General features: G+C 43.0%; 1 protein-coding gene across 2 annotated transcripts in view; it reads right to left on the reverse strand.

Moving 5' to 3' along the window:
- The window catches only part of FER1L6 (fer-1 like family member 6), a 169,563-nt gene that overhangs the window by 102,904 nt on the left and 45,776 nt on the right, over window positions 1–20,883 (reverse strand). For both annotated transcript variants that reach the window (XM_061123247.1, XM_061123246.1), the window contains 9 exons: window positions 18,776–18,896; window positions 15,242–15,296; window positions 14,664–14,795; window positions 10,780–10,842; window positions 8,785–8,863; window positions 7,050–7,206; window positions 6,260–6,446; window positions 4,822–5,014; window positions 965–1,317 (listed from right to left, as the gene is read on the reverse strand). In XM_061123247.1, coding sequence (XP_060979230.1) covers window positions 965–1,317; window positions 4,822–5,014; window positions 6,260–6,446; window positions 7,050–7,206; window positions 8,785–8,863; window positions 10,780–10,842; window positions 14,664–14,795; window positions 15,242–15,296; window positions 18,776–18,896 — 1,340 coding nt within the window. The remainder of the gene's footprint in view (window positions 1–964; window positions 1,318–4,821; window positions 5,015–6,259; window positions 6,447–7,049; window positions 7,207–8,784; window positions 8,864–10,779; window positions 10,843–14,663; window positions 14,796–15,241; window positions 15,297–18,775; window positions 18,897–20,883) is intronic.

Consider the following 20,883-nt stretch of genomic DNA (forward strand, 5'->3'; position numbering starts at 1 on the left):
CTGTGTGATTTCCATGGATTTGGGCAAAAAAGACATTGCAGTCTCTACCTTGCTCTCTTTTAGATCATCCACTCTGGCAGAAGCCAGATTTATTAAATCCCAGCAGTAAAATTAAGTGGCTCTTCCAAGGCTAAGTTGACCCATGTACTAAAAATCCTTCCATGTGTTCTAGTCTCTACCGGGAATGGACAGCTCTGGAAGACCAGCCCATCCCTTCCCCATCTGAAATTAAAGTCTGGTTGACCTGAGAAACACCCTCCCAGGAGCAGAATCAAGCTACAACCTACCCACCAAAATATAAAATTCCTTCGTTGGTAATGACAAAGTACTATTACTGAACCTAATGACCAAGAAGATATTCATGGTTTATGTTCCTCTTGGGGTCCCAGATCTCTCACCCCTAACACCCAGATCTCTCACCCAGATCTCTGCTACACCCCAGAGTAGCAGAAGATGCTACTCTGCTATTTGCTGAGTCACAAGCAATGATAACCATTCCCTCCAGCGGTGACTTCCCCACAGGCGTGGGGCAAGGGAACAGGTGTCTCGGTTTCTTGTGTCCCTGCTTGTCACCCACTCTTCCTCCTCTTCATCCCTCATCCCACGTTATCTCATCCAGAACGTACACTGAGCTAACAAAGCTAAACACAGTTAGGCCCGAGACAGAGTTCAGTCCATCACCCGGCCACCCACTCCCAACAGTTCCTCCAGAGTGCTTTAATTTTATTTTACTTTGGTTTCCATGGGAATCTGTGTTTGGGGGGATGCAGACAGAATGTAACATGAGCAGATGGCTATGATGTGAGCAGAAAAAGGCAGAGGATCGGCCCCGAAATACAGGGCTGAGTCAACACACATTTTGCAGGGGGCGCCACACCTCTGAGGGTCTCTGGGGGCCCGAGGCAGATGCTGTCTCTGCCCTGGGCTCAGGGCACAGTCTCAGTGGAGGAGCGCTCAGACCTACCTCTGGGGGCACATCGAAAGGCTCCACCTCCACCTCTGTTGAGTTGGTTTTGTCTGAAGCCTGCTGGGGTTTGCCATCGTCGGTTTTGTCACCCTTGTCTTTACTCGCGCCTTTGGAAGATTTGGAGTCTTTGTCCTTCGGAGACAACTTGAACTCCTTGAGCGCCTTGGAGAATTTAGACTCCTGTGCCCCTCCCGAGAGGATCTCCACAGCAATCTCCACCAAGATCCTGCCCCGGAATGACACGCCTTCTCCGAAGCCTTCATTCAGTTCCTGGTAGTCATCCATCAGACTGTGGTTCCTGGGTGAGCCATACAGGTTAATCCAGGCAGGTCCAAACGTGGGCAGGAAGCCTAGAAAGAGCCCAAGCTTTAGTTGCCTGGTTATACGTTCAAGCTGGTTACTGCTTGATGAAAGTTGTGCACATTTGTTTAGAAATGTATAAAGAAGAGACAAGAGAAAATATTTACAGATATCCCATCACGGGAAGTTCCTTGGTGCCTTAGTGGTTAGGATTCTGGGCTTTCACTGCCACGGCCCAGGTTCAATCCCTGGTTGGGAAACTGAGATCCTGCAAGCCATGAGGCTCGATCAAAAAACAAAACAGAACAGAACATCCCTGACTTCCCTGGTGATACAATGGATAGCAATCCATCTTGCAATGCAGGGGACATTGGTTCGATTCCTGGTCTGGGAAGATTCCACACGCCACAGAACAGCCAAACCCAAGCACCACAACCTTTGAGCCCACATGCTACAACTACTGAAGACAGTGTGCCTAGAGCCTGTGCTCAGCAACAAGAGAAGCCACTGCAATGAGAAGCCCATGCACTGCAACTACAGAATAGCCCCTGCTCTCCAAAACTGGAAAAAAGCCCATGCATGGTAACCAAAAATAGAATAAAATTAAAGAAAGAAAGGACATGCCATCACAATTGGCATTTTGCTATGTTTCTTTCTAGTCTTTCTTCCATGTATAGGTTTAGACTTGCTCATAATTTTAGCAAGACTATGCCGACATGCATTTTCATTCATCAGACTTTTATGAACTCCTAACATGTGCCAGGCATCATTTTAGAGATGAAACATAGAGCCCAATGGAGATTAAATCAGATACAAACATGAAACAAATATTCACATTAAAAATGCTATGAAGGAGCTATATCTTGTGCTGCAAGGACAAAAAACAGGCTGATGTGGCATGGAGAGGAATTAGGCAGAGAGAGGAGAGTTCTGGGCAGAGGAAGGAGCATGTGGCAACTGGAAAGGAGCTTGGAGGCAGAAGGAACTGGAAGAGAAAGCCAGTGTGGCTGGAGTCCAGAGAGGGAGCGGGTGAGAAGAGTGTGGAGAGGTGAGTGGGTCTGTCTTTATCTTAGAAATTATGGGAATATTTTAGAGGAGTTTGAGAAAAGATGTGACCTACTCAGATGTGTGTTTTTAAATTCACTTTGGCTGCTATGTGAAGGGTTATAAGAATGGATGTAAGCACACTGGTTCAAGGTCTCCTTCATCATTAAAATTCAAGACATGGATAGCTTGGACCAGGGTGATGGTAGTGGAAATTGAGAGAAGTAAATGTTCTGAAATATGCTCTAAACATAGAACTGAAAAGACCTGGTGATCTTAACTTACTGTTAGCATAAGTTGTTTCCTTTCTTGATCCATAGCATCTGGGAAAATATAAGTGTCTATGCAAACATCTCTTTGGAAACTGAATGTGTTCCTTTTGTTTTCTTTTCTGCAGCATGTAGGATCTTCATTCCTGGACCAGGATCAAACCTGGGCCCCCTGCAGTGGAAGCTCAGAGTCTTAATCACTGGACCACCAGGGAAATTCCCAGAATGTTCCATTTTGACTGGCAGTACAGTATGGTGGCCCTGAGCTTGACTTCCTGGGTTCAGACTCAAGTCTCAGCTCTGCCATTTTCAAGCTGTGTGACCTTGGAGAAGTCTTTTAACTTTCTGATGCCTCAGTATCCTCAACTGTAAAATGGGAATGCTAATAGTACCTGTCTCAGGATTATCTATCAAGATAATCTAATCTATCCGGATTAAAAGAGATAATATTAAGTGCTTCACTTAAGTGAAGCTTTAGTAAATGCTCTAAAGTATTAGCTGTTACTTTTAATACGTGCATATGTGCTAAATCGCTTCCGTCGTGTCCAACTCTTTGTGGCCCTATGGACGGTAGCCCTCCAGGCTCCTCTGTCCAAGGGATTTTCCAGGCAAGAATACTGGAGTGGGTTGCCAAAACCTCCTCCAGGGGATCTTCCTGACCTAGGAATCAATATGTATCATAATTTGCTTAACAATTCTTGTTGACGAAAAGTTGCCATATGTTTTATTGTTATCAATCATTTTAATACCTGAAAGCTTCCTCTCTCCATCCCCTTACCCACTGCCCCATTCCTCCATGCACTAGATTCTATCCTGCCTTTGAATAACTTCTAAGAAGTAGTGATATTGTGTTAAAAAAGGTAGAAAGATTCTATGGCCCATGACATCTACTTTTTACTGTTGCTATACATCTCCCCGAACCCAACAAAATGATTCTGAAAAGTTGTGGGTAAAACACGTCTATGTCTGGATGAGAAATCCTATAGATGGGCAGAATTTGCTTTCTACATAAAGCAATCTGGGGGAAACATTTCCACAACACGGAAGGTTAAATGGTATATATTTATTAAGGCCTTTCTATGATGACACTCTTATGCAGGGCACAAAAATGTGTAAAACTTGCTCGCTGCATAAGCCAAGCCTTTTACAGTATAATGTGTATACACACACATATACACAAATATATACATTAATTAACAAAAATTTATAGTGCAGAGAAAGATTCTCTTGGGATTTAAATAAAAGGAAGGTGGGTTGGGATATTTAGAGAATTATCAGCTATTAATTTATATTTTGCTAATACAGTAAGTCCCCTACACATGAACCTATAAGTTGCAAACTTTCAAGAAGATGCAAATGTGTGCCAACCCTTGTATGCCAGCTGCTGTACTGTACTACTGTACTTTTCAAGGCACTGTGCTGTAAGATTAAAAATGTTTTAATTTTGTGTTTGTTTTTTATGTACATATGATTTGTATGAAAAGTATTATAAACCTATTATAGTACAGTACTGTATAGTTGTGTTAGCTGGGTACTTAGGCTAACTTTCTGGACTTAACAACAAACTGGACTTATGAACACAGACTGGAATGGAACTCGTTTGTGTGGAAGGGAATTACTGTAAAGAGCCTTATCCAGGGTGAAAACTCTTCGGACTGACTCAGTGGGTTGGCTGGGACTCTCAGTTCTTCCCTTGGCTCTCTGCAGTCAGCTCATGCTCTTGAGTTTCCATCAGTAGTTGAGGGAACCACATTTTTTTAACCATTTAAACACAGTAAAACCATTCTAAGCTTGGGAAGTGAAGTTGTTCAGTCGTGTCTGACTCTTTGCGACCCCCATGGACTGTAGCCTACCAGGCTTCTCTGTCCATGGGATTTTCCAGGCAAGTGAGCCATACATAAATACACGGTAGTTCAGATGTGGTCCATGGACCACAGTTTGCCAACCTCTAATCCAATCTAAAGTCTTCATTTTCCAGTTAAGAAGCATAAAGCCCAGAGAAAGGGAATGATTTCCTCAAGAACACACAGCAGTGTTCCTGGAAGACCTGGGATGGGGAACAAGCCTCATGGTTCCCAGAGTCTGGCTCAGTCCACTACCCTAAACCAACCCAAGCCACAGACCAGGCAGAGATGGAAAGTGCCTAACACATTGCCTGCTCCAATCCTCTGGTTTTGAAGATGAGGCTCTAAATGAATCATTTTGAGACCCTACCTTGAAGTCAGCCGTGTGAGGCCTTACCTTTGTCTCCATCCTGTTCATTGGAGATTTTCTTCAAGTCAATGAAGTGGGTTGCCAGCACTATATCATTCATGCTGCCTTCATCCCACACCTGGATTTTTACCCTCCGACACAACGGAGGGAACATTTCCTTGAAGACCACCTGTTCATGCCACACGGGATCAGCACAGTTCTTCTGCACTGTGGTTCGCCCCTAAACACAAAGCCAGGAGGATGTGAACCATTGAAGGAAATGAAACAGACCTTTGATCAACTAAAGAAAACTCTTCACACCAGCTGGAAATATAAAGTAAGTTGCCAAAAATAATGAACCTGCTTCCACCAGGCACCCATGAAAACCAGTACATCCCATGAACATAACCAGTGTCCTGCTCTGTGCCAGACACGTGCTGGGCATCTGGGACAAAAGGAGGGTTGTCACAGGTCCTCCCCCAGAAAGTTTTCATCATCACATTGGGTTGAGGTGAAACTGACACCTGTGTTATGAAGGCGTTCCATGCATTTCCAGGAAGGCAGCAGATACAATTAGACCCTGAGTTCGTGTCTTATAAAAGTAGGACCGGGGATTTCCCTGGTGGTCCAGTGGCTAAGACTCCATGCTCCCGATGCAGGGAATCTGGGTTTGATCCCTGGTCAGGGAACCCACATGCTGCAACTGAAAGACCCTGTGTGCCACAATGAAGATGAAAGATCTCACGTGCCTCAATGAAGACCCAGTACAACCAAAAATATAAATAATAAATAAATAAATATCATTTAAAATTAGGACCTGGCACAAATCCCTTCCCCAGTCTAGACCTCAGTTTCCTCATCATACAATGGAGGTGATATCCTACATGGGGGTTATATATGTCCTATATATGCCAATGGGACCCAAGATAAAAGTAGTCCAAGGTTCACCCTGCCAAGGGGAGGAGCTGGATAGAGACACGAGTGTTAGCTGAAGCTTCTGAGTCCAACTAATCAGGATTAGGCTCTGCCCATGTGCCCAGGCCCTGGCACATCCAATGGTTCTTGAGCAGGGAACAGCCAGACACAAGGATGTCCAGGCTTACATACGATAAGGACAAGCTGGGTAGCTTGTGGAGCAGATTGAAAGGGAGGTGGTAATTCTCTGGGAACTGGGGACTAGCCAATAGCTCAGAGAAGTAGCCAGAGGTGAGGAAGGAGGCCTGCCTTCCCGAGTCCTGAATGGTGGTTTCCCCCTCCCAGCCCTCCCAGTTTTCCTCCATGAAACTTCCAGGAAGGTGAAAGTGAGAGGAAGTAGGTGACTCTCCCCTACTTTCCTGCCAGTGCAAGGCCTTCTGGCGACATGCTTTCTCTCTCCAGGCATGTCTTGATTTTGATTTTAATGTAAAATCCTTTACCCAGCAGTGTCCCGGGGTAAAGAGCAGAATTCTGGCCCCAGGTCTGCCAGGATTGGACAACGGACACTCACCGTCTGCCCAGCGAAGGAGACCTCCACAAAGGGATCCACGAGGTCTTTACTGTCACCCACAAACGCTTTGGTGACATTCGCCATGATGCTGGAGTTCACCTTGGGCAGCCCTTCGGCTTTGTAGAGTCTCACGTAGAACCTGGCCCAGGGCCTCTCTGACGGAAACCCTTGAGGGATCAAGAGGTTCCTTGCGGGGGACAAAAATGAAACATAAAACAGCTGTTTCACTTGAAAAAATAGAAAGAAAAGGTAGAGGCAATTTGGAGGCAGAAAGGAACATCCTGATACAGGAGAAAAGATCAGGATGCATCGCTAAAATGAGTTTTCTTCCTGGTGTGAATGACAGCGCAGGGTATGAATAGAATGAAAGCAGTAAACTGGTTCAGGTCCCAGAATTACAGAACAAACACTTAAAAGAGGTACATTAAATCTTCCCATTTCATAAGTCAGGGGCTGAAATTATTCTCCCTTCAAAGAAAAATCAGCCCAATTCAGATCAATAGGATAAGCTTGGAATAGCTTATCTATTATGGGTTGGTATAGGAAGACAGGCTGCTCTTGTTCTAGAAGCTGACCTCCCAAAGGATAGTGATGCCTTTGGTAAGATACCTCATGGTGCCCCTGACAGAGCAGAATCTCAGGTGGACAGGCCCTTTTAACTTGGCAGTTCTCAGGAACCCCTAAAGGGGGTTCCTTCAAGGAACCTTTCCTGAAGGAAAGGGAGAGGGAAAAGACACGGAAATGGGGACATGTCATTTCTCTTGCATGGTCCTCCATGGACCTGTCTCACTTTTCTATTTGCTCCTCGGCATCAGAGGTTTTGGGGTTGGGCTTTAAGACATCTCCTTTTCCAGTCACGCTGATGTCACACTTCAGGTACCCCTTCGTGCCAGTCCTGATGTCACCAGGATCCGTGAGCAGGGCCCACTTGTCACAGAACTGATGACCTGCAAGACATCCGAACAGCTCAGATAACCTGCCCAGGTGCACCCAGATGCTCCACCCACTTCTCTTCCACTAATCTATCTCTGCATTTAGAAACAAACCTCCCCACCCTCTGCTCCCAGGAGGGGCTCACTCATCACAGTTATTTCCAGGTCCCATGCAGCCCCTCCTCTCCTCTCTCCCCACCCACTTCTCCATCTTTTCCCCCAACCTGCCACAGGGATTTGGGAAGCCCTCGACCAAGTGGAAAATGCCTGGACTAGAGTCTAGCTTTGAGGAGAGAAGGACATGAATGCAGTGTAGAATCCATGTCTGAGGGACTTCCCCCGGGGTCCAGTGGTTAAGACTGTGCTTCCACTGCAGGGACCACTGGTTGGGAAATTAAGATCCCATATGCTGCACAGTGTAGCCAAAAAAGAAGAAACCACACATAATTTCACAGGCCACAAGTGCCACTCATGGATCTTTTTGCCTGGCCTACACAGTGAGCAAAATCTAGACTTTAAACTTATCTTTAAAAAAAAAAACAACAAAAAACAAAAACCTATTAGATCTGGCAATAGTCCACACTGCCACACGGTGGCAGGTAGGAAAGGAGCTGAGTAGATGCTATTCCTTCCATAGAAATTATGTCCCCCCCCACCTCCATTTCCCCCAGCCTCCCTCAATTCCCACTGCATTAAACCCAATCCACTGCATTCAGTGATGCCCACTGCTTGGCCCCTTGGGGTCATGTGCATTGGAATCACTGTTGAAGAGAAGGAAACTTTGATTAGAAGATTTATGTTTGCTGTTGGTTCTATTACTTATTAACTCTTGACCTTGGACAATCTGCCTAGCATCTCTGAAAAATCAGGGATAATAGTAATAATTACAGCAAATCCATGTATTGCTTATCATAGTCATTATTTTGTGCTAGATCCTATGAAGTGCTTATGCATATATGCTTATGTTTATATTCATTTACATATATATTTACTTAATCCTTCAACAACTCTATGAAGGAGATGCTATCATATCCCAATTTTTACAAATAAGGAAATTGTAGCACAGAGAAGTCAAGTTATTAACCCAAGGTTGCACAGGTAAGAAAGAGCAGAGTAGAATTTGAAGCCAGGCAAATCTGGCCCCAGAGACCACATTCTTAACTTCCACCTTTCTTTCTTGTGTCTCACAGCAGTAAATTGGACAGACTTTGGGAAAATATTTTTAAAAACTGCTCAGAAGTATCCCTGCGTTGGGAAGATACCCTAGAGGAGGGCATGGCAACCCACTCCAGTATTCTTGCCTGGAGAATCTCCATGGACAGAGGAGCCTGGCAGGCTACAGTCTATGGGGTCGCAAAGAGTCGGACACGACTGAACGACTAAGCACACAGCATACGGACATATAAGACAGCTTTATCATTAGACTGAAAACTTCGAAGAAGAGATCCAAGAGTTATACAGTTATGCCACTTTGCATAACTGATGCTCAATGTATTGAATGAATGGATAAATGGATAAAGGGAAAAATGAATTGACTTCTGGGTGTCAGAAGAAGAGAAGAGTAAGAGAGACTGGGAGGCAATACTTTCTCACCAGGTTGGTTGTACACGGTCCCCAGGTCCACTTTGAAGGAGCCAATCAGTACACTTCCTATCAGCTTGTGGTGAAAGACCTGGGAGAGATGGAGCAGTGAGTCTGGCAACATTAGATTTCTGTTTGAGGCTAACTGTGTGAAAAGGGCTCACGACAAACCCATCAAGAGGATTCTAGGCCTGGAACCTTGTCTGGCCTTCACTCTTATCTGGAGCACACTGACATTTGGTTATCGAATCTCAGGGTTGGCTGTAAGGGTGGCCAAAGAATCACAGCTGTACCTCACCCTTTAGCAGGATTTTAGCTAACTGTCCTTTGAGGGACACCCATCAAATCTCACCACCTAAAAGGTGTTTGTTTTTTCTTTGTTTGTAGCCAAAATGAACTCTAGAGTAGCCCAATATTCAAATCAATCTCTGCATTTAGAAACTCTACCCAATCTTTTTTTTTTTTTTTTGGCTTTGTCATGGGGTCTTAACTGCAGCAAGCAGGACCGTCCTTGCATTATGAGGGATCTTCTGTTGTAACACATGGGCTCTATAGCTGTGGCACACAGGCTCAGTAATTGCAGCCCTTGGACATAGTAGCTCCACAGCATATGGGATCTTAGTTCCCTGACCAGGGATCGAACCCATGTCCTCTGTATTGCAAGATAGATTCTTAAACCACTGGGCCACCAGGGAACGAACCCATGTCCTCTGTATTGCAAGATAGATTCTTAAACCACTGGGCCACCAGGGAAGTCCCAGCTCTACCCATCTTTAAATGCCTAGAGCAAATGCTGCCTCCTTTAAGCAGCCCTCCCTGATCCTTCACAACTGAACATGTTCCCTTTCTCTCCTAAAATCCCACAATGCTTTGCTTACAACTTTCCCATCCCTACCGTCTTGAGAAGTCTGGGACATGTACAGTAGTCAGGACAAAGGAGGCTGTCACCCTCAGTATTTTGTCTGATAAGTCAGTAGACTGCTGGCTGTTTACAGCAGAACATTTTTCATTCTAAATGCAATTAAGATAAGGAAGTTCTACAGGAAGCTGGCAGAGCTGGGCCTGGGTCCAGAAACCACAAAACTGCTGAAGAATCAGGCCTAGTTTAACCTTTAACCCAGAAAAGAGAAAACTGAGGGTGTGGATGAAGGGTGATAGTAACTCAGGTGTCTTCCACTCTTGAAAATACTGCCATCTAAAAGCAGGTATAGGATCTCTTTGCAGTTCTCAAGCTGCAGGAAGAGAGATTTCAGCTTACTATAAGGATAATTTTTATAGCAGAACTCTCCAGCAATGGAATGGGCCTCTCTAGAAGTAGTGACCTCCCCGTCACTGGATATAGTCAAGTAGTGCCCAAGAACCCCATGTCATATGTCATGGAAGTGGTGGAGAGGGATTCCTGTACTGGCTGGAAGTTGGATTATACGGCCTCTGAGCTTCCTTCTAACCGTAAAATTCTATGAGATCCTTGATTCAAAGACAGTTTTCTACCTCCTTCTTCCAAGTTAGAAAAACAGAGATAGGCAATAACAGCTTTGATCCTCTGCTAAAAATCCACTTGCTCCATAGAGAGTCATGACCCTTATCTATGATGCTGCATAAAACCTAGCTATTAACTGTTCCTCTGAACTCTAGACAGTCCCCTCAGAGCCTGCAATAAAGCTGATCCCACAAACAGGTGGTTGTCTGACTGATGCAATGAGATAACATCCTGGCAATGTCCCAGGTCCCGAAATATCTTCTCACCACCTGTCAGCATGCCTGAAATTCACATGTGAAGAATGTTTGGCACCTGGTCACTTCTCATTCTTCAAGAGTCACATTCTTCAAGTACCCCCAAGCAAGATTCCACTATTACCTAAACCTTAATGCAGAACTTATGTATAATACAATATAATATGATATAGATTGAATGGATGAAGAAGATAGGCAAGGAAGTCTTCAAGACTTCCCAAGGCCTAGAATCTCTTCCACCTCCATCACCATCACCACCAATGATACACTTACTGAGATTTTGATGATCTTGTCAAAAAGATGCAACTGGGGCCCGATGAAGTCGAAAACAAAGTACTGTAAAACATAAAGTTCATTCTGCATGTAAGAACTTTCATGTAAGAACTCTGTTCTTCAATACTTCTAGTTCTGCGTTGTTCTAACCAATTGCTGCAAGGTTCCCAATGGCATAACTCTATCATCAATTAATTGACTTGCTTACTTTGTTTGATTTGTTTCCACTGAAACTTGTTTAATTTGTTTTCATTTTTTTTCAAATAGAAAAAAAAAACACTAATTATATCTTTTCACAACATATATGTAAGCTTTCCTCTAAAATGGACATAAGAATTGGAATTATTGGATCATAGCTTATGTGCATGTAAATTTTTAGTAGCTAGCATAATTTTTTTCCAAAGGAGCTAAAGCATTTTACATTCCCATTGGCAGCATATGAAAATAGCCATTTCTCCATTCCCTTGCTAACCCTTGAATTGTCAGTTCTCTTACATATTCATTTTTATTGCTTATATATAATGATGACTGAAAATATATCTCATTGTGGTTTTAATTTAAAGTAAACTTGATTAAAATTTCATTTTCTTGGGATTTTTCAGCTTCAAACATCCTTGTGACATTCCCAAGACTGACCAGGAAAATAATAAAAAGAAATTATGGGGAAGGAAGATTTCTAATTTGAAGAAAGTGATTGAATTTTAGAGTTGAAGAAAATATATAGACTAGTCTCCATATTCTACATATAAAGATTGAAGATGAAAAAATTTAAAAGACACGCCTGGAGTCATATAGCTAGTTATTGCTGAATCCGGGACCAAAGTTGAGTTCTCCTAACATTATCATAAAAGGAATTCAAGTGCAAGATGTTTCACCATCGGAATTTTGTCAAGTTCCCAAAGTGAGGTAGGATGCTCCTCATGTAGAAAGCTGGAGTGGTGCTTTGTTACAGACTGTGTTTTAAGGACTGAAGGTGGTGGCCGAGTCAGAACTAGGAAGTTGTTTCACGGATTGTTTGGTATTTGAGCTGCACGACGGAGGAATGGGACAAGGACATTAGAGATGAACATGACATCAGTGGGAGAGGGAGACGTGATCACTAACAGCTTGCTGTTAAAGGCAGAACAGAAAAACCAAAACATGGAAGAAAAACCAAAGATGTCATCATATCCTACAATAAGAGACCTTCAAAATGGCAATCCTGCAATATCAATGAAAAGCTATATTAAAGTTATATTATGTTCAGTGTCTCCTGTTTAAGAGAACAGGAAACTATGCATAACATTTCAGGAAATTTTGCATATATATGTTCAAACTTTTTAAGAGTTTTGGTGTTCAGAAAATCTTTTCTGTGCAAAACTCATTTACATGAAGTTCTTCATTCTCTGGTATATGAGATGCTGTGGGTTCCTTTGGACTAGTAAATTAGTTGTACCATTTATTGCCTTCCACTGAGTTTCACATGTTTCAGACTCAACTGCCTGACATAGGGTCCTAGACCTCTGAAGCCACACACATTTTTCTAGCTGGGAAAGATTCCCCAGCCTCTACTAACTGATTTCTTCAACATCTGATGAACTTTAGGCTTGAAAATTAGAGTCCAAATCTGTAACAAAGAATTTTAATTCAACTTTTATGTTTTCACTCGATTTCCCGGTGACTACATTTAGCCCAATGGAATGTCACTTAGATGCAAGACTTGTTTGCATCAAGCAAATACTTATACTCATTAACAAATCTGTAGAGCTCTGCAGTTTTAAAGCACCTCCATGCATGTTATTTCATATCGCATTCACACTCAAAGATGTTATGGAAGTGGAGAGAAGAACAGTAGGAGAACACTGCCACTTTAACTCATGGTAAAAGGCGCTAAGGCAGGAGTGACAAAGAGGAAAGGAGTCAACAGCTCAAATGTTATGGAGGTGGGGAGTAGAACAGGAAGGAGACACTGCCACTTTAATTAGTAGCTAAAAGCCCTAAGGCAGGAGTGATAAAGAGGAAAGGAGTTAGTTAACAGCTCAAGTGGGATTTGGGGATTTTCTGTTGATTTTATTATGCATCCTCCCCCTGACTTCCTTTTCAATTTCCACTCTCATTAAAAAATTAATTAAGAGTTGACTGCACTTTTTGACAATTCATGGTGTTGAAGTGCCTGGGAGGAACAAGCACTCTGGCACACAGTTGGAATATAAATCATTACCTCTTTGGAGGGCAATGTGGTGATATCAAATTTTAAATGCATATACTCTTCACCCCAATTATGCATTTAAATATCATTATAAGTAGTATCCAAAGGCTGAAAAAAACTTTTAATATCCATCAATGAGAGACTGACTGGTTTAGTAAATTATAATAAGTCCATGCAATGGAAAACTCTACAGCAAAGAAGGGAAAATAAGGTTGAACTAGATGTCTTGATACAGACTAATCTCCAGGATACAACATTTTGTGAAAAGGCCAAGGTCCAGGACAGTGTGTGTAGAACACTACCATTTGGCTACAATATTTGTTCACATTCTTATGCACACCTGGAATATTTCTGGGAAGATACACAAATGCCTGGGGAGAAAGTCTGCCTCCAGGGAGGAGGACTTAGAGATCAAAGATCAGGGGAAACATATACTGTATACATTTTCTCATAAATCATTTTATACTTTTTGAACCTTTGACAGTTTTTAAAAACTGTGTAATCTTTTTATTTAAGAAACAAGAAATTAGTGTGTATAAACTTAGAAGATCTGTGTCTCTCTTTGATGTTTTCCTTTACAATTTTTATGCTGCTTAGAAAAATACCACTGCTTTACTTTCCAAATCAGTATGACTATGTCAAAATTAGTAATTAAATTCTCAGTGTTTCCGCTCTGCAAATGAATGTTTATCTTCTTACTAGCCAACACATTTACTGAATATATACTCAGAATTTATGATGGATGAAGATGAGTTTATAAGAAATTGGTACAACCAATATGGGAAACGGTATGAAGGTTCCTCAAAAAATTAAAAACAGAACTACTATAGGATCTAGCAATTCTACTTCTGAGTGTTTATCTGAATGAAACACAAATTCGAAAGGATATGTGCCTCCCTATGTACAGGACTATTTATAATAGCCAAGATATGGAAGAAACTTTGTCCATCAACAGATGAATGGATAAAGAAGATGTGATATATATACACAATGTAATATTTCTCAACCATAAAAAAACAACAATGAAATTCTGCAATTTGCAACAGCATGGACAGACCTGGAGGGTAACATTCTGAGTGAAATAAATCAGACAGAGAAAGACAAATACCATATGATTTCAATTACATGTGGAATCTAACAGACAAAACAAATCAGCTAAGGTAACTAAACAGAAACAGACTCATGGATACAGAGAACAAACTGATGGTTGCTAGAGGGGAGGGGTGTTGAGGGGATGAGTGAAATGGAGTAAGAGTTGTGACCTACCAGTTACAAAGTAAATAAGTCATGGAGATGTAAATTAGAGCACAGAAAATATAGTCAAGAGTATTACAATAACTGTGTGGTGGCAGATGGTAACCAGATTTACCACGGTGATCATTTCCTAATGTATTACTAAGTTGTACATCTAAGACTAATATAATATTTTAAGTCAACTCCAATAAATATTTTTTAAGTAATAAGAAAATGGGTCTATTGAAAACAACAATGAATTTAAAATCAGGAGGACTTCCTTGCCTCGACTGTCCATTGTCCATTAAGTTTTGTTCATAAGGAGGCTCAGCGAGCTTGCCTTGGGCTTAGATGAGGGATGGGAAGCAGTCAGGAGGAGCAGATTTTCTATTTGGCTGAAGAATGCTGCCATGTGGTGAAGGGCATGTTGGTGGAGAGGAAGCTGGTGACCCCCGTGACTTACTTCGTTGTAAAATGGGCTGTTGGTTCCTTCCTTCACTGTGCTTTGCTTCTTCTCGTCCCCGACCTCGACGATCACAACAGGATCTATGTTCTCACCCACCAGCTGGCGGGCCTCCGTGATGGTTATGGCAATCTACAACACAAAGCAACATGCACACACTCTGGGCCTGGCTGCTCATTCACACAAGAAGAGCTGGGGGAGCGCTTCCCCGGTGACTCAGCAGTAAAGAATCCGCCTGCCGATGCAGGAGACGCAGGTTCGATCCCTGGTCTGGGGAGATTCCTGCCGAGGAGCAACTAAGCCCATGTATTGCAGCTACTGAGCCTGTGCTCCAGAGCCTGGGAGCCGCAACTCCTGAAGCCCTTGCACCGCACAGCCCATGCTCCGCAACCAGAGAAGTCACTACAGTGAAAGGCTCATGCGCCTCACCTAGAGAGTAGCCCCCGCTCACCACAACTAGAGAGAAGCCTGTACAGCAGCGAAGACCTAGCACACCCAGCAATAAACAAATAAATAAAACTTTTTTTTTTTTTTTTTTAAAGACGAAGTCAACTGGGTAGGAAGGACTCATCACTTACTTGGTAATTTTGGGATCTGACCTCCCCATCGTGGATCTTAGTCAACAGTTTTGATCTATTGAAAGAAAGTTAAACACATTTGTTTCATTAAGGAAAAATCTACCTGTGGAATCCAGAAAAATGAACCTATTTCCAGGGCAGGAATAGAGATGCAGATGTAGAAAACAGACGAATTGACTGAGCAACTTCACTTTCTAAAGATTTACCTGGTGACTCAGATGGTAAACCATCTGCCTGCAATGCAGGAGACCTGAGTTCGATGCCTGGGTTGGGAAGATCCCCTGGAGAAGGAAATGGCAACCCACTCCAGTATTCTTGCCTGGAAAATTCCATGGATGGAGGAGCCTGGTGGGCTACAGTCCATAGGGTCGCACAGAGTCAGACATGACTGAGCGACTTCACTTGCACCTTCACAGGGATGGGTAGGGAGGGTGGGACAGGCTGAGAGGACAGCGCTGACAGATGTGTACCAACTACCATGTGCATAGGAGCTAGTGGGAGGCTGCTGAGCGGCACAGGGCGCTTGGCTCCAGGCTCTGTGACGGCCTAGAGGGTGGGGGAGGGAGGTCCAAGAGGGAGGGGACATAGGTATACACATAGCTGATTCACCTCATTGTCTAGCAGAAACTAACACAAAATTGTAAAACAATTATACTGCATAAAAAATTATCAATGTTTCTTCAAAAAATGTAATTATTATTCCCTTAAAAACAAAAAAAAGAACCTACCTTAAATCCATAAGCCACGATAATACTTTCCCAGGTCCTTCTAAGTGCTTTTATTTATATCAGATATTCTCTCTCCCTCTCTGGAGGAGATAAGTGTAAATGGACACGTGACTTAACCTCTCTATGACTCAGTTTTCCCATCTTAAAAAATGAACCTAATAATAATCCATATACATGGAGTGATTGCTACAATTAAAAGATGTAACATACATATTTAACCTAGCATCTGGCAAGATTTAACGTCAACTCTTATTTTGAGTATGATTATCAGTATCATTTATTTCTTATTTTACAGAATGAGAACCTGAGATGCCCTAGCAAATCAGTGGCAGACCTGGGTCTAAATAAGGATCTTCTTTATCTGCTGTCTGGTCCTATCCAGATGACCACTTTGCCATTTCTCGTCTATACAGCAATTCTGGGTTTCATAATTGCTTTTAGGGGAAAAAACATTGGTAAAAAAAATAAAAATGAAAAAGAAACCCCGGCGCCCCCCCGTTTCCCGCGAGGGGGCGGGGCGGGGTCCGCCGGCAAAAAAAAAAAAAAAAAGAAAAAGAAAGAAAATTGCGAGGAACAACCAAACATCTTAGTGAGATTTCACTTTCAGGGGACTTCATTTGTCTGGACTGTTGTGAGTAACTGAAAACAGATGTGCAACACCTGGGCATGTAGAGATTGGATAATAATAGATATGAAGAATCCTTGTTGTCACAGAAGCAGCAATGGGTGGGGGGAAAAACAGAGCTTGAGTTCCTATAGAATTTTATTCTCTTTCCTTCTAGCAACACTGCATCTGATTTCATTCTATTTCTGCTGATTGTAACTGACTCTAATAGAGAATAAACTAGTAAGAATCTCAAGGTTTTGGAGTCAGACTGATCTCTTTTAGAATATTTGTTTTCCCCAGTTTTGAGACATTAACCTTAATTTCTTCATCTAAAAATAGAAATAATTTCTACTGCATGGGGTTGCTCTATGGATTAAAAGAAATATTGCATGTAGGAAAAGATAGATATCAAAGGGTATCTGTTCTTTAATAAAATGGCAAACCTGTACCAAGCATTTACTATGTGAAAACTCTGTGCTAGTCTCAGGGAGAAAACAAGCATGAAGAAGCCATCATTTTGGTCCTTGCAGAGCTAGCAATCTATCCAAGAGAGACAGGACCAGAATATATAGAGAGAACTATTAAGTACAAAATGTGTCATAGGGAAAAAATGTGACAGAAGTTCAGAGAACAGAAATATCCATGAGAGCCAAACTAAGCAATAAATATGTCACTACAGAGGTCAAGTTTGAATCGAGCACTGGTGGATGGGTAGAATTTTAATTGATGGAAAATTCACTGACCAAGGAGAAAGGAAAAGGCTAGTACTTCTTCTCTTTCACCTGTCTTTCTCCACCAATTCAGTACTATTATCCTAGTAAAACAAATGTCAAAGGATCCATTAAAGGATATTAAAAATTGAAATCCTGATTCTGGGGTTTGAGGGGGGTGGGTGTCATGGTGCAGTGTAGGGGGGAAGGAGATATTACAGTGAGTATAAGCATACAAATTTCATGCCTTCTTTTAAGGGTCAATCTCTGATCTATCACCTTTTCTGATTTCCATCTCTCTCTGCCCCCCTACTCCACCCTTACACACATATACTGTGCATCCTGTCACAGCCCAGTAATAACAACTCAGAATTTTCCTGCCACCCAGGGAAGCACTAATTTGCTCTACTGATAGTAATAACTGAGTGGAAAAGGAAAGGATGGCATGAGGAATTATCATAAATAAGAAATGGACACAAACAGATCAAAGCACTAGCCCCAATTATTGGCTTCCTCATATCCAGACTGTTCACTCTGGAAATTGTAGTCTGCTCTTGCTGTGACATGGGCTGGACTTGTGACTTGCATTGGCCAATAGAATGCAGCGGAAATGATTTTTGCCCATTTCAAGCCTAGGTTCAAGAGATCTTGTGTATATTTCCACTCTTTCTTTCAGAACTCTGGCATTAGTCCCACTGGAAAAAGTTTGGGGGGAATTCCCTGGTGGTCCAGTGGTTAGGACTCCTCACTTTCCCTGTAGCGGTTGTGGGTTCAGGCCCTGGTCACGGAATTAATATCCCACAAGCTGTGTGGCCAAAAAAAAAGTAAAAAAAGCCTAGCTTGCTAGAGGATGTAATACTATGGTGAGAAAAGCCCCATAACCCCAGGTAAAGTAATCCTAAGCCAGCCCACAATGGACCAACCCTCAAATTAAAATCAACAGAGCTGCCAAATGATGAAAGAAACATGAGTGACATCCTTGTGACAATATGGAACCAGTAAAAACTAACCAACTAACCCGTAGACTCATGAGCAATAATGAATTCTAATATTAAGCCTTGGGGTTATTTGTTACACACCGCTAGCTAACTGATAGAGCAGATTGCGTGCAGAAGGTCAGTTTGTTCTGAGTTTTTGTTGGGTAGTAAAAGAAACACTTTCTCATTTGGGACAAACACAAAGCTAAGACATCTAGCATCTCGGTGACTTAAAGAACAGGTGAGGGACAGCTCCTGATTGTCTCCTGTTGCTGTTATCATCCCTGAACAATGAGGGACATGAAGATTTAAAACTAGGAGCTGGTAGAGCCGGGGCCCTGGCCAGCACTGCCATAGAGAAAGTGGAGGGGACACAGCACTCTGTCTTCCTGCCTCAGACCTTCAGCTCCTTGGAGACAGGGACTGGTGTTATTCACCCAGAGCATGCAGGGTACCTGGCACAAGAGAGGTGCTCAGTAGGAGTAGGCTGATTGCCTGTGTCAACACTGTACCTTCTCTTTGGAGGAGATGAGGGGACAGGAGTGATGGAAGTATTGTCAGAAATCAAATCTCCTCCCAGGCCTTCCTGGTGAGAAGGTCCCTCCTGTGGTGCTTCTGCTTCAGCTTGACCGTCTAGAGACGCAAACAAAAGGAAAAGCCTGTTAAATGTGACACACCGTGGCGATCTGAGCCTCGACCCTGCGTCCAGCGCTATGCCAGTCACCACAGACACACAAGGAGACCAGAAGACAGTCCTTGACCTCTTGGACCTTAACATTTTATTGGCAGAAAGGCCAGACACGTTATACATCTTCTGTTTCCAAAAAAAGGGTAGATTTGTATGCCTGGTGTTGTGGAGTTATGGCTTAGGAATTTAAAGATGCGCTTTCAAGTCACAACCTTGCCACATTTAGACTCTAGACAACTAATTTATTCCCTCTGCGTCTCATTAGCAAAATGTCATGTGCATAAGAATCACCTACGAAGCTGTTAAAATGCAGATTTTGATTCAGTAGGTCCAGGGTAGGGCCCAAGACTCTGTGTGTCTAAAAGCAAGGTCCCTGGTGAGGCCATTCCTGCTGTCTGTGGGCTAGTTTTGAGTAGCAAGGTGTCAAAGCTTGAATAATGTTCCCCAAAGAGATCAGACCCTGGACCCTTTCCATAAATGTAATTTTATACTAAACCTCAATATACAACACAAGTCTCTTGGCACCAAGCTGTTCTATGCGCCATGGGGTGGAATGCAGGGCAGGGACCTTCTCCCAGCCTCACCATCACCCTCTTCAGCCACCCCGGAAGCCATTTCTTAGAACCCCAGGCTCTATGGGAAACTGGTAAGCTTCTAAACCCCTTCCAGCTTTGATATATTTTGATTCTCTAATTTGAATTAGCAAACCAACAAAACAGAACCAAGTCAGAAGACAGAATAACACAGCCCCTGGAGCCACAGGAGCTCATGGACCCAGACCTCATAGGTGTCCAGTGTCATAGAAAGGATGACTGAGCCTGTGCTGCCTGCTCTGACTCCTCTGTCCCTCGGAAAACAAAAGACAAGCCCAGCCTGCAGAGACCCCAGAGGAAGGCCCGCACCCAAGTGCACAACTTGAAGTGTGAAGATAAACTTTAGCCTTGCTCCCCGTCTTGACCACAAGGGCCTCAGGAATGAGGAGCAACTGTGACAGTCAGGTTTCCAGTGAACATTCTTAGGAACCTTATACATGCCAGAATCTGGGCCATGTTAGATGTGCAAGATGGAGGAATTAGCAAGACATGGACCCCTCCCTGTGGGGGTTTATATGCAGGAGGGTGAGACCGACCTGGAGGTGGGAAGGCAGTCAGCTGAAGCTTCATCCATAGCCAACATACATTCACTCCCTCATTCATTCACTCACTCACCCATTCATTCACTCACTCACTCATTCGTTCATTCCCTCATTCACTCACTCACTCCTTCATTCATTCACTCCCTCATTCATTCACTCACTCATCCATTCATTCACTCCCTCATTCATTCACTCACTTACTCATCCATTCATTCACTCCTTCATTCATTCATTCACTTACTCATTCATTCATTCACTGAAATACTGTGTCCTCTCCAATCAAGTAACCAAGCAGCATCCACTGTAACCTTCTTAAAAAAAAAAAAAAAAAATTATGTTTCTCTTTTGAAAACCCCTCTTTTGAAAAACTGCACTTAGAATATGTCTGAAGTCTGCACAGGACTCTAATTCCCTACCTACCTGACTGCCGTCTCCTCCTGGCCCACCTGCCCCTCTGGGCCAGCCCTCATTGCTTTCTAGTTACTCACTCCCTTCCCTTCTAACAAGTCGCCTCCTGCTTGGAGTTTTTCTTCTCAGGCTGCTCTGCCTGAGTTGCTCTCCCTGCCCTGGTGGGCTCCCACTCATCCTCGATGTTGTAACTTAAATATTTCCCCCCAGGGAGCCCCTCTCAAACCACGCTAAAAGAAATCCCCCAATGGGCTCCACTTAAGCACATGGTCTGTTTTCTTTTTAGCACTTTTCTCCACTTGTAATGCAGTTTCCTCATCAGGGCCCCCATGGATAACAGATGGCCCAACCAGGACAAGATGTTCTGAAGACTTTTTACAAAGGTGTGG

Source organism: Dama dama, chromosome 21 (genome assembly GCF_033118175.1).
Source record: "Dama dama isolate Ldn47 chromosome 21, ASM3311817v1, whole genome shotgun sequence".
Lineage (NCBI taxonomy): Eukaryota > Metazoa > Chordata > Mammalia > Artiodactyla > Cervidae > Dama > Dama dama.